Source organism: Cryptomeria japonica, chromosome 8 (genome assembly GCF_030272615.1).
Source record: "Cryptomeria japonica chromosome 8, Sugi_1.0, whole genome shotgun sequence".
NCBI classification, from domain to species: Eukaryota; Viridiplantae; Streptophyta; class Pinopsida; order Cupressales; family Cupressaceae; genus Cryptomeria; species Cryptomeria japonica.
In genome coordinates, this window is record NC_081412.1 from 56,817,081 (window position 1) to 56,830,979 (window position 13,899).

Consider the following 13,899-nt stretch of genomic DNA (forward strand, 5'->3'; position numbering starts at 1 on the left):
TGCCTTAGTTACCGAATGAACTCACTATCGATGCAGGAGCAACCTCTTCTACCAGATAGGTATCCGGGACATTCCCATCTGATGATTGCTCTTCAGTCTTCCTCACCTATCTCTGAGTATGATCTTGTCATATTTCATTAACCTTCTCTTTTCCTTTTTCATTTGATCCTCCATTACCAACTGGTGGATTTCAGCTTATGCAAAACTTAGCAATATGTTCAATTTCATTGCATGCATAACAGGTAACATTGTTCTTTCGAATTACCTTGCTAAAACTAGTGAAATTGCTTGACCTGCACTAATTAGCCATATGTCCAAATTTTCCACAAGCATAGCATTTTACTTTCATTCTACAATCTTTTATCTTATGACCTATTTTATTGCATTTAGAACATTTACTGGGAGCAGAATCAGGGTTCTGAGTTGCTCTATTTCTACATTGTCTAGACATGTGTCCAAATCTATTGCAAACAAAACATCTACCATTGAATTTATAAGAATTGAATTGCCTTACCGGTTTCTTATGGTTTTGATCTTCATTAGCAGTATCGAAACTTTGTCCTTGCTCAAATCCAAGTCCACTAGAATCTCCAATTTGCCTCTATCTCTTCAATAAATAATCAAGTTATGCTGAGCTAATCTTGAATTTTTCTGTGTACTCGCTTTTAGTAGTTAAATCATCTCTTAGTATTTTCATTTGTCTCTCAAGCTCTTTCTCATTGCTCTGGGATTGTATCAAATCAGTTCTCAACATATCATTTTCATGAACCAACCTACCACATTCTTCAAGGATACAACAAAATTTTCTTCCTTCATCTTTCTATCCTCAATCTCGTTAGACATCATCATAGTTATAGCTTGCATTTCATTCTTCATAACCATGTTCTCCTGACTCAATTTATGACATTGTTCCTTAAGTGCATTTTTCTCTTCATCATCCTAATTTTGTAAAAGTTCCTTCCTCCTAGCTTGAATAGATGATAGTCTCTCTCGTAGGACAGGAATAAATTCTTTAGTAGAATTCAACTCATTTTGTAGCTTTAAGTTCTTCAATCTTTCAACATCATAATCTTCAAGTGCCATCTCAAGTTGCTTCTCCAAATCCATATTCAATTATTCCAGTTTCAAGATCTTCCTCAAGTTGTTAAACTTCCTCAAAGGCATAAGGCTCTGATACCAATTGTTGTAAACCAATAACATTGAGAGGGGGGTGAATCAGTGTTATACCAAAATAGTAGATTTTAGCCTTAATAAAACATTCATTCAGCAAACTGGTATAAACATAATTAAAAGAAGTAAAACAAATAATAACCAAACACATAAATCAAAATTATAACACAGAGATTTATACATGGAAAAACAACAATGGGATTTGTGACCCACAATATCAATTCACTGGCCATATGAAGAGATATTACAATATATGATGGGCATGCACTTGCAAGAAGGCTTACAGCCTAGAGCACACTGCTCAATCACAATAGGAGCCTTACTGACTACATAACATACCAGACAACAATCTGGAGAATAGAGAACTGCTAGGATAGCATCTTTTATGCCAGAATACAGTTCTAATTTAAGCTCTATCTGTTCTAGTTAAAATCCTAAACCTTTGTATTAGAATAACCCTTACAATTAATTCCTCACATACATAGTTTCTCTGAATAATTTTTCATTACATTACATCCGCATATCCATTACCATATCTCTCTCCTTATTACAAAATGATCTAATTAATTTGCCCTATATACCCTACACAAATTTATGCCTTATGTCGGCTTACAAGGATATATACAATATTAGATTATATGGCAGTTGTTTATGGTAAAAATGGAAACAACAACATTGAAAGACTAAATTAATTCAACCACAAAACCCTAGCCTAACAACAACAAAGATCCACCATAACATATGAAGATTACCTAAGACAATGCAAATCAAATAAAAACACAACGATTATACCATCACATGTCCAATAGGGTTTGGATCTCCATTCTTCCTATCTCCATTGGTCTTGCTTGATATATTTTCTCTCACATTTTATGTGTGCATAAGAGCTCAACAAAGAATGGAAATGTGGTTTCAAGTAGGCTTGATCGCATGTGAAAGTTCGAATGCTAGTCCAGGAGTTAGCTGATTAAGGTTGATAATGAAGGAAGCATCTCCCTATATAGAAGACACTATAAGAAATGGAGGGATAAGATTAAGAGGTGTAAAAGATAAATGGCCGGCTAAGGTTAGAGGGTAGGTAGAGGAAATAAGAAAATAATGAGAGGGTAGGTAGTGTAGGAATTACGAGATGAATGGCATGTGTCATGGGTAGAAAAGGCTAATAAAATAATTAAATAAATAAAGATTTATTTAATTAATAGAGGAATTGGGATCAATTAAATAAATAAAAGTATCTATTTAATTTAGGAAAAGGATAATTTAAATAAATAAATGTATTTATTTAAATGAGAAATAAGGCTAGAAGAGGATAAATGAATTAATTAAATAAATAAAGATTTATTTAATTAATAGAAGAATTAGGATAAAATAATTAAATAAATAAATATTTATTTAATTAGATAGGACAATTTTAGGTGTCTACATCGGCCATATAACATAAATGAATAAACATTAAAACAAGTTGATGATGCCTGATCCAAGATGTGTTGGCCTCCATTACTGATGACCTTTACTATACCATGTCAGCCTTCATTGCTAGTGATTTAAAGAAACCTTCTATCTTGCTAGTGTTGGTGCCAGTGTAGAGTATATGAAGTGCCTGCCAGTACACCATATGAAGCCGGAACCCAAAGTCATGTTGCCATCAATGATAACTAGTAAAACCTAGCCAATAAAGTGTCAATTTCCAATAGGTAAAGCATGGAGAGCTACACAACTATTGGAGCTGGTGCACAGTGACTTGGCATGACCATTTCCACACCAATATTTCAATAAGGCTAGATATGTATTGACATTTATTGATGACTTTTCCAAATATACATGGGTTTAATTTCTCAAACAAACGTATGAGGTATTTAAGAATTTTCTAGATTTCAAAGCTTTTGTAGAGAAACAATCTAGGAATTTCATCAAGATTCTGCATACAGATAATCGGGGTGAATATGTTAACAATCAATCTGAATAATTTTGTGCTTCAGAAGGTATCAACATGCAACACATAGTTCCATATAGTTCTTAGTAGAATGGTGTCACATAATGCAAGAATAGGTCTTTGAAGGAGATGGCCAGTTGTATGATTCACTCCAAGTCTTTGGCATCTTTGTATTGAGTAGAGGCTATCAACTATGTGTGTTACATCCAAAATAGAGTTCCTCACAAAGTTGTGAAGGGGGTAACTCCTTTTCAAGCTTGGACTAGTATAAAACCCACAATTAAGCACTTCACAGTGTTTGCTTCTCTTGCATGGGTCCACATTTCAGTAGAGAAACACAAGGCTATAAATCTATAGAGAAAACCTTGCAATTTTGTTTTGTATCTAGATGATGTCAAAGGGTATAGGATTCTCCATCCTACTACTCATGAGTTGTTCATTTAGAGGAGTGTTCATTTTGATGACATTTCTTCTAGTTCTTCTCATACTACTTCTCCATCCACTATCACATTGGATACATTGCATCATGATTATAGTTCTTCAGAGGATCTTAATCCCCCTAATCTTGATGAGGAGTCTTCTTCCTCCACTTTAGATGGTGACAATGGTGATGAGGATTCACATTCCTCTCATAGTCATCATTTAGAGGTTGATGATCCTCCCCCACACTCTCTAGCCTTAGTACCTCTTTGGGCTCAACAAACATTTGATTCAGCAAGAGATTGGCTTGGTGATCCATCAGATACTAGAAGAACAAGGTCACAATTTCAGCAGGCTCCACATCTCTTCATTGCTTTAGCTTTTGATCCACAATATTTTTGAGAAGCTTTAGGTGCTCTTGAGTGGGATGTTGCAATACAAGAAGAGTTCAATTCTTTGGTTAGAAATCACAAATGGGATTTAGTTCCTCTTCCTAAGGCAAGGAAACTTGTCAATTGATAAGTATAAGTCTCACTTGGTAGAAAAAATATTTTCCCAAGTTCCAGGGATTGATTACTCTGAGACTTTTTCCCTAGCTACTAAGATGCATTCCATCTGACTTGTCCTTGTTATAGCTGCAACCCATCTTTAGGAAGTTTATCAGATGGATGTGAAGAGTGGCTTTTTTCATGGTGACCTTCAAGAAGAAATATACATGGATCAACCATAGGGGTTTTTTCAAGATCCTTCACTTGTGTGTCAAATTTGAAAGTCTCTCTATGGCCTTAAACAAGCTCCTCGAGCTTAGTATGCCAAGATGGACTCATTCCTTTTAATGTTTGGTTTCTCTTGGTGTCATTTTTATCCAAAAGTATATATTTTGTAGTAGGATGAAACTCTCACATTTCTCGTTCTCTATGTTGATGACTTGTTGATCACAGTGAGTCACTCATCCACCATCAAGGCAATTCAAACTGCTCTACATGATATATTTTTTTATGTTAGATTTGGGTCTTCTAGATTACTTCTTGGTAATTGAGATCACCCAGTCATCTTCAAGTATCTTCCTTGGACAACCCAAGTGTGCACTTGATATGCTCTCTATATTTCACATGGTTGACTATAAGCTTGCACCTACTCCAATTGTCTTAGGAGTCAAACTGAAGGCTGATTTATCTTTACCCTTGGTTGATGGCACTTTATACCAACAACTTGTTGAGATTCTCATCTAATTGACCCATATGAGACCCAATATTTCATATGTTGTGGGAATGGTCTCTCAATTCATGTAGGAGCCACATGAGTTGCATTAGAAAGAAACAAAATGGATCCTCCACTATATTTAGGGTACTCATAATTATAGAATTCAGTATGCAACTAGCATGCGTATTGACTTAGTGGGATATACAAATTAAAATTGGGTAGGTGATTCTCATGATTGTAAGTCTACTTTAGGTATTGCTTCTCACTTAGTTCTAGTCCAATTTGTTGGTTGAGCAAGAAGCACTCTACAATTTCTATTTCATCAATAGAGGCTGAGTATTGAGGATCAGTTAATGCCACCACTAAGGCTATTTGGCTTCAGAATATTCTCACTAAGTTTGGTATTCCAATGAGAAAGCCTGCTATAATCTTTTGTGATAATTAGAGTGCTATACAGATATCAAGAAATCTAGTTCATCACTAGAGGATGAAACACATTGAGATACATATGCACTATCTAAGGGAGCTGATTCAGGAAGGCATCATTTATCTTAAGTATTGTTCTATATTAGAGTAGACTACAGACATCCTCACCAAACCCTTCATCGAAAGCAAGTTACTTAATTTGCAATGTTTTCTTGGGATGTGACATGTGTTTTTTTCAAGTGGTGCTTCTTAATCCTTCATTCTCTCTCTCTCTCTCTCTTTAAGGGGGGCGGCTATTCCTCTAATGGGGGGGATTCTTCTTTTGGGGGAGATATCTATGTACATGGGCACCTAACATGGCCTCATTTGTTAGGACCCATCTTTTGACCCACCTAAGCTACAATTAAGAGGGGGTATTAGTGTAGGTTTTTTATTTTTCTTATGTTATGGGTTATTTATTTTCCTACACATTATCTAAGCTTGCTTAGGTTATTAGGAGTGGTTAATATGAGGACACGTGGTAAAATACTTCAGCTACATGTGTAACTCTCCACCTCACATGGGTAGTTGAGTTACTCACCCTCTTTTGGATTTTTGTGACACCTCTCATAACCACTATCATATCATTTCCTATGTGGGTTATGGGGTAGTTGGGTATCTCACCCTCTTTCAACTTTATGTGCCACCTCTTATAACTCTTTCTATTTTCGTATAAAGAGGTTATGCCACATGTTTTGACATTTACCAAGTAGGTAAAAACCTCCCACCTTTTATGGGGTAGTAGGTAAAACCTCCCACTTTTTATGGAGGTTGGAGTTTATACACCTCTTGGATGTATATGCTATTATTTTTCTATATAATAAGCACTATACTCTCACCTTCACTAGTTTAGTGATATCTTGGTGAGAGTCTTCTCTAGATTCTCTTATGTCTCTATTTTTCTCGCATATCAGATTTATCTTCATTCATCTATGTTGATCTTCATTCATTTTTTGCTTGGAATTGTATGTGATCTATTACTAACATCAGATCCTGGCTTGGTTCTTGCTTATGATAGAATCTAACAACTATTTTGGTGAAAAGTATCTGTGTTTGGATTATATATATTTACTACATATGTATTAGATGGTTGTATTGATTGGAGTAGGCTGATTATGGCAGACTGATCTTAGTTTTCTAGTTGGTTGGATGTTTGTCCTTGAGTGACATTTATATATATGATCAATATTGGCTCAAATTCAAGAGTGTGTGAGGAATTCCTTGTCTTATTTTTATCTTGAGGTTGTTGTGGATTATCAAATATTGGTTCTAGCAAGTCATGCTTCTTTTATGGTGGACCACATATCTTGTTTTGGGTCTAGATTAAGATATTTTGGGTAAAATTGTTATGAACCGGCTAATGTGTTTTAGTTTTTGTGGTTGTGTGTAGAACCTTTATGAGGATAATTGAAAGGTGTGCTGACATGGCGTGAATCTTCACATGTCTTCTTTGAATTCTACATAAAATATTTTGGGTCGATATTGTATATACACTTCACATATTTAAAAACAACCTAATAGAGGTTATTGATGTTCTAGTTGGTATATAAAGGACAAATCAATTATGTTAAGACAAGTGAAGGAAATAGTGATGGATAGATGGTGTGCACAAGTATGGAGATGAAGTAATAAGGTATATTATATGAATGGATGTTTGTTTGACATAAAGAAGAGGTCCACATGTATTATAGAGAAATGTTGTATTAGATTAGTATTAAACTCTAAATTGTTATTTGCACGTTGGTAGATGTTATTCCTTCTATAGTTTAAACTTCTTATTGCTATCATATCTAGACAATTGTTTTATATCTTTCCCTAAAGAAGTTCTCTTCAATTATGTAAGTTCCTTTTTATATCTTGCCTAAGGTTTTGCACCTTAGTCTACAAGTCCATAGTAGTGAGCTCCTTGGACTATGACCAAATTATTTATAAACAATTTCTATATATACTATAAGTTAGAATCTCACCACATAAAAAATACTTGTGTTCTTGTGTGGATGCATTTGTTGTCCCTGTTCTTTGCTTTCATGTACATGAATTGAATGAAGATTATGGTTAAGTGTTTTAATTTGATTAAGTTGTAGTATATCCTGATTCACCCCCCTCTCAACATCCGGTCGTGTTCAATAATTGGTATCAAAGTATTGGTTCCTGAAGAGACAACTTAATTGTTGAGGTCAATATGGGATTTTGAACACTACATTTGGAGAACAATTGGATGAACTAGATGCTATGGGTTAGGGTGATTAGGATGATGTTAATTGCATTGTTGACATGGAAGGAGAATTGAAATTTGCATTGATAGACCTAGATGAAATTAGAGTAAAACATAAGAAGGCAGTTGAAAAGATCTCTTATCTAAGAATCTTGCTTGATAAAAGAAAGAAGGTTATTGATAAGTTTTAAACAAAGCTTTCTGACACTAGTAAAGAATTTTTGATACTTGAGGAAGAAGTAATCAAACTAAAGAAGGAATTGAAAGATGCGAATAATCATATCAATAATGGGTTGAAACTCAAAGGTGGAAGTGAAGTACTTGATGTTAGGCTAAGTGTTTAGAAACAAAGTAAAGATAAAGGTAGACTTGGTTTTGAAGATGGTGAATATTCCAAGTTGTCTAACAAGAAAGATAAAGGAAAATAAAAGGTAAAGGATGATTTGAAGAACCCTAAAGATCAAAAGAACCACAATGCAGAAAGGAAGTTCCAAAACTCAAATAATGTAAGGAAACCTCCTCTTGTTGCTCCCAAGTATTCATCTTTTAATGGTAACTATTTTTCCTGCAATAGGTTTGAACCTAAAGCTAGTAAATGCATAAGTGAGATAAAAAATTAATATTTTAACATGAAAATTATCACTATTGTAATAAGTTTGGACATAGAGAAAAAGAGAGTAGAAGTAGGTTGAATTTGAATAGTACCAATTTATGTTTTGGTAGAGGTGTTCACTCTTTCAATGGATATTGTTATGTTTTCAATGTATATGAACACAAAGATGTTGAATGTAGATTGAATAGGAATTATGGAAGAAGTAAAAATGGAAGAAAAAATGGAGGAAAATCGCAACAAGGTGTAGTATGCTAGAATTTTAATAAAATGGGACATATTGCAAGACACTGCTAAAGAAGGAATGAAAAGGTAGCTGATCTAGAAAAGAAAGTTGAAATCAATGAAGAGAAGGAGAAGATGAAGATGACATGGGTAAATAAATTAGAAGATGAAAATGAAGAGAATACTAAAGATCCATCCACACCTACTATAGGCGTTGACCCTTCCTCAAAAACCTAAGTCAAACAACATTTTTTGAGGGGGAGAACTTAATGTAGATATCTTGTGATGGACTTGTAAAGCACTGAGAGGGGGGCGGGGGGGGGTGAATCAATGACACCAAAAATAGTACAACTTTAATCAATGACTGGTAGATAAACTTAACAAGTTAGTTAAACAATATGCATGCAATAAAAAATGATATAACAACATCCACAATAAGTAAACATCCACCATAACACAAGTGTTTATACATGGAAAACCCAAATAGGTAAAAACCACAATGAGTTGGGACTCACAAGTTAACTATCTACAATAATAGATAATTGATTGGTTAGGGTCTACAAAATTCTCTACTAGGAGTGAATCCTGTTAAAGATCTCAAAGCTTAGTTAAAATCTATACCCTGTAAAAGGTAGTACCCTATAAGGAGTAACCTCCGTGGAGGATTTCTGAATCCAAACTAATGATCACCTAGTTAGAGGAGTTGTACAATGAAGCTTGTTAGAGCTTACCCTGTTAGGGGATTTGATTGTTCCAGTGATTAGAAAACAACAGGTGATGTGATCTAGTAGTAGCACAAATTGCTTGTATAGATCCTCTTCTACACACTTAACACTTCTTTACCAACATACTATGCAACTTAACACTTCTGCTTTTACACATAACATATCACTTTCGCTCATTAAAAATAATTCATTGTGATGTCAATATATAGACATTTAGATTTCATGTTGGCCTTTAGAAATTATAACACAATTACTTAGGTGTAGTGTACTTGGTCAAGTGATCATAACTCATCACAAAAATACCACCAAATCTTGTTGGTAAGGATAAATCATCACAACTTGTGATAACTCATCACATAATTAATGAATACCAGTTGGAACAATCAATACCAGTTGGAGTTAAACATATAAACCATTTATCCTTGATGCTCCTATGATAATCTTCGCTGGATCCTCATGTTGATGTCGAGTTATGCAAATCCACTGGTTGTCTCCATGTATATATCAGTTGTCACCATGTACCAGTTGGATATAAACCTCTAGAATACTGGTTGTAGTATAAACAACTTTGAAGTCACATCGGTAGACAATATGAACATATATGTGTGCATGTGTTTCATCAATGAAAACATATGATAAATTTTAATCATTACAATCATCATCAAGCCAACAATCTCTCCCTTTGGCATTGATGGAAACACTTAGAAAATTTTATAGTAATATCACTGTGTTCTTACATAAAAAATTTATACACATACACATACTCCCCCTTACTATATACATCATACAAAAATTTTCACAACACACATACATATTTCTACTCCCCCTTTGACAACAATGCCAAATTGAAAAGAAATATATATATATATATATAGAAAAGTTTGTATCAAATGTTTTACATATACAAAAACTTTGAAAAACAACTGAATCAAGATTCATGCATTCGTAAGTCTCATGAAAATAACATTAAAGTTCCTCTTTAACTGTGATAAGGAATGTTTCCATGTCTGCAACATGTTCTCAGTGTATTCAAGTGTAGACATAATTTGTGTATGGAACTCTTCCATGGAATCAAGTGTACAGGTTTCTAGAGTAGCTAAAATAGCTTCTACATTCTTGTAGGCTCTTTATAGTATGTCCACTTGGGATATGAGTAGACTCTTCAATTCCTTCAGAGACCAGAGTCTTTTTGCTTTCTCAAGATCATAGTTATCCAACCTATTGTGCAAATTGTCCATAGACTTGCTAAAAGAAAAAATAGAATCTTGAAGTGGTACATATGCATTACATATCTTTTCTAGCTCTTGCTCTCTTTCAATTCACCTGTTATTGATATTAGAATAAAAGAATGAAACATTCGAATAGCTTTTCTTAACAAATCTTTATTAAAAAATAGAGCAATTTTTCCTGAATCAATTTCTTTCATAAGTTGCTCTCCACGCTTCTTCTAGTAACTCTTCTTAGCATAAGTTTATGCTGCTTCTTCAAGTGACTTAATTTGGTTAGATGCATCAATAACCAGTTGACCAAGTTTGCTAATAGGAGTTGATAGATGTCCTATAGCAGTTTCTAGTAGACTTGATAGAATATATACAACATTATGAATGGTGTCAGCTTCCATTCTTTTCTCTTTAAGTCTCTTCTTATGAGCTCTAGATTGCATGACAGTTGCAATCTTCATCATTTTAGATGCACTCATATTATCAACAATTATAGGCCCTGAGATGACTAATGAGTCATCATCATCTTCATCAGTCTGCTGTATGACTAATTTTTTTACCAATTTAGAAGATGTTGCTTTAACAATTGCTTTCTCTTGTCCTTTCTTTGTTTTGTATTCAGAGATCTGAGTATCAATATTTTCATTAGATCCCTTCTAAATGTCCTATGAAACTGGTGGGGATTGGGGTTTCTCAGGTTGTTCCTTTGCTGGTGGAATATCCACTCTTGGTTGAGTTGCCGATTTCTCAACTGAAGTAACATGTAAGTTAGTGATTTCAAGTGGTTGCATATCTAGTACATTAATGTTTCCAGATAGATCAATTGTATCCTGAGTATCATCAACAAGTATGACTTGTTGGACAATAGTGTCATATTTTCTCTTGACATGATAGACAACATCAGCTTGCATAATTTCTTCTTTATCCATTTCAGGTCGATCAATAGTATCTTTCTCATCCTTAGAAGAATGTATAAGCTCCTCCATCCATTGGATATTACAAGCAATCTGATGAGTCTCAGTCTCAATAGGTTGCACCTTTCCACTGACTAGCTTCAATCTTCTTGTTTTGTAAGCAAAACGAACTTTGTACTTATCAACTAATTCATTCATCTCATCCTTTGACAAATTAGGAAAATATTACACAAATATATCATCTATAATTCCTTTTTCTTTTTTTATTGCTTCCTCCCATTTATTCAAAAGAATAGTATACAAGGAATTAGAGATATTATTTTTAAGATCATGAGGTAATCTATTGTAATGACACAAATAATTGATTACTTGTTGAATAATTTGTTCCCTTTCTTCTTCATTGAACGAATCAAAATGATCTTTGACATTATCAAATCTATTTCTTCATAATATCTTTATTGTCCTCTCAAAGGTAGTCTCAAGCTTGTAGTTTAAGATATTAGAAGACATAGTTGCCTTTGGCACTTCCTTCACTTGCTTAGCTGCTCTACTGGTTGCTTTCATTTTCTTGGGTTCTTTCTTAGTGTCAGTACCTTCGGATTCTTCTTGGAGAATTATTTTCCAACCTCTTTTCTTCAATACATTCTCCTTCTTTGCATAAACTTTAGGTGTTGGTTCCTTTTTGGTTTGGACACTTTGTGTCACTCTTGTACTTTTCATCATCAGAGGTGCTTGCTCAGCCTTCTTCTTCTTACCTTTACCACTCATGGTAGGAACACTACTGGTTTCAACTTGTGCAGTTTGAACTTCAACAATATACAATTTTACCTTATTTTTATCCTTTGGAGATGCCAATAGGTTATTAGCATAACCAATCAGTAAGTCATAGTTGACCTCATAACTCATATCTTCCATTTCTTCTTCTCTAGGCTCAATTGCCTCCATCAAACAGAAATCAGTGGTAACTATGAAAACAATATCCTTAGCAAAGATTTTTACTACATCCTCAAGCAATCTTACTCTCTTGCTCATTTTCTTCTGAAATTCATTGAAGTATTTGGTCATTGCAGCAGAAAAGGTGTTCTTCACAGCCTTGATATTGTTCTTAATCTGGTCAGATACCGGTAGATCCTTAGACCATTTAAGATCACCTATTCCCGGTAGGAAATTTTGGAAATAAAATAATAGCCCAATGAATAACTATCCAAATTTAAACTTTAGACTATTGTCCTTCTTGACAGACTAAAGATTTAATAATAATTGTCTCCTTATGGCCTCACATCGGTCATAATTGGCATTTTTAGCTATCATCATGTAAGTAGTATGCACCTCTGCAGATGGAACACTATTCAATCTATTAGAATAGAATACCCAGTAGCCTATAACCATAACTGCCAACTTTACCACTGGGTCCTTGATGTTATTGATAGAAAAAGCACTCCCATTAGATGTTGATCTGGTTAGAGTGTTTACTGTCTCTTTTGAAATATGCCTAAGCTTAGGTACTTCACCACTTGAGTAAAAACCAGGTATAGCTTGAATAGCTTCCTTGGTTATAGTACGAGTCCTTTCTAAATACATGTTTTCCCCATGAACTCGACTCAAAATAGTTCGGATATGTTCTTATTCAAAATCTTTAAGAAAGTAAGCTACATTGTGAAAACCTTTTTCATAAACCCTAATATAATCTATTTGAATCTTTTTGTTTTCATCGAAAAGGGATTTTAACTGAGAATATATCGACAATGATCCTAAATCCTCAATCTTGCAATCAATGTAGCCGGACAAATCTCATTTCACTATAACACCACTAGGAACTTGTCATAAAGCATTATAAGACACAATTCATTCTACTTTTACAACTTCCATAGGTTCAGATGTAATCATCAATTTCTCTATTGTTTTAGAAGATGATGCCATTCCAGATTCAAAGCAGGATTTTTCAAAGAAATACCTTATTTCACGCACGTTGCCTCTTTAACTAGTTGAATGCTCTAGTGCACACCAATTCAGTCTTCAACAACCGTCAAATCAGCTTGATTAATCAAATCACAATGCAACTTTGACTAAAATCAACTAACAATCCTTTATTATCTCTGCGAGTACTAAAAAATTCTTTCTCATATGCGTTAGGGTAAAAACAACAAAGTGAAAACTCACTTTTATCCTTTTTACCTACTGCATTAAATGATCATCCATTAGGGTTACAAACCCTAATTACACTGCTTAATGATACATAGATACAAAACCAGTTGATAACCGATTGACAAAAGGATCAAAATTGCATGCATTCAAATTCTCTTACCGCTCATTTATCTCAAGAGGTTTAGAAGTGGATTTACTGTTAAGTTCCCCTTAGCCATATGAAAAATCTTAGTTCACTAGTGTAGAATTCTCCACACTTGGTGAAGGAACAATTTCTTCTCCAGGTTAGTCATCACTCTTCTTCTTCCATATTTGATTCATTTCTTCTTTGGTTTCTTCAACATTAACTTAATGCTTTCCTTTTTGATCCTTAGAAGGATTGATCGGTTTTCTCTTTTTGGGTCTACAAAATTTTGCCATGTGTCCTAGTTTATGAAGTGATAGCAGGCCATACCAGATGATCTCCAAGGTCCTACATTACCTCTCCTAGTTCTTCTTCTGCAATTGATAGCCACATGACCAAAGTTGTTATAGATGGTGCAAATGACATTTGTTACCTTTTCCATCTCAAATGGACTAAACGGGTTTCTGTAGGGTCTTTGCCAATTCATGTTGACCCGGTTGTCAAAATTTCTCATCCAGTTGCCATTTGGT

The 13,899-nt window shown here is 34.2% G+C and overlaps 1 protein-coding gene across 1 annotated transcript in view; it reads left to right on the top strand.

Moving 5' to 3' along the window:
* Positions 1-6,781, top strand: part of LOC131078056 (UDP-glycosyltransferase 85A1) — a 69,525-nt gene extending 62,744 nt beyond the window's left edge. Inside the window, exon 4 of the mRNA XM_058015700.2 lies at positions 6,582-6,781. Coding sequence (XP_057871683.2) covers positions 6,582-6,602 — 21 coding nt within the window. The 3' untranslated portion in view covers positions 6,603-6,781. The remainder of the gene's footprint in view (positions 1-6,581) is intronic.
* Positions 6,782-13,899: the final 7,118 nt, after the last annotated feature.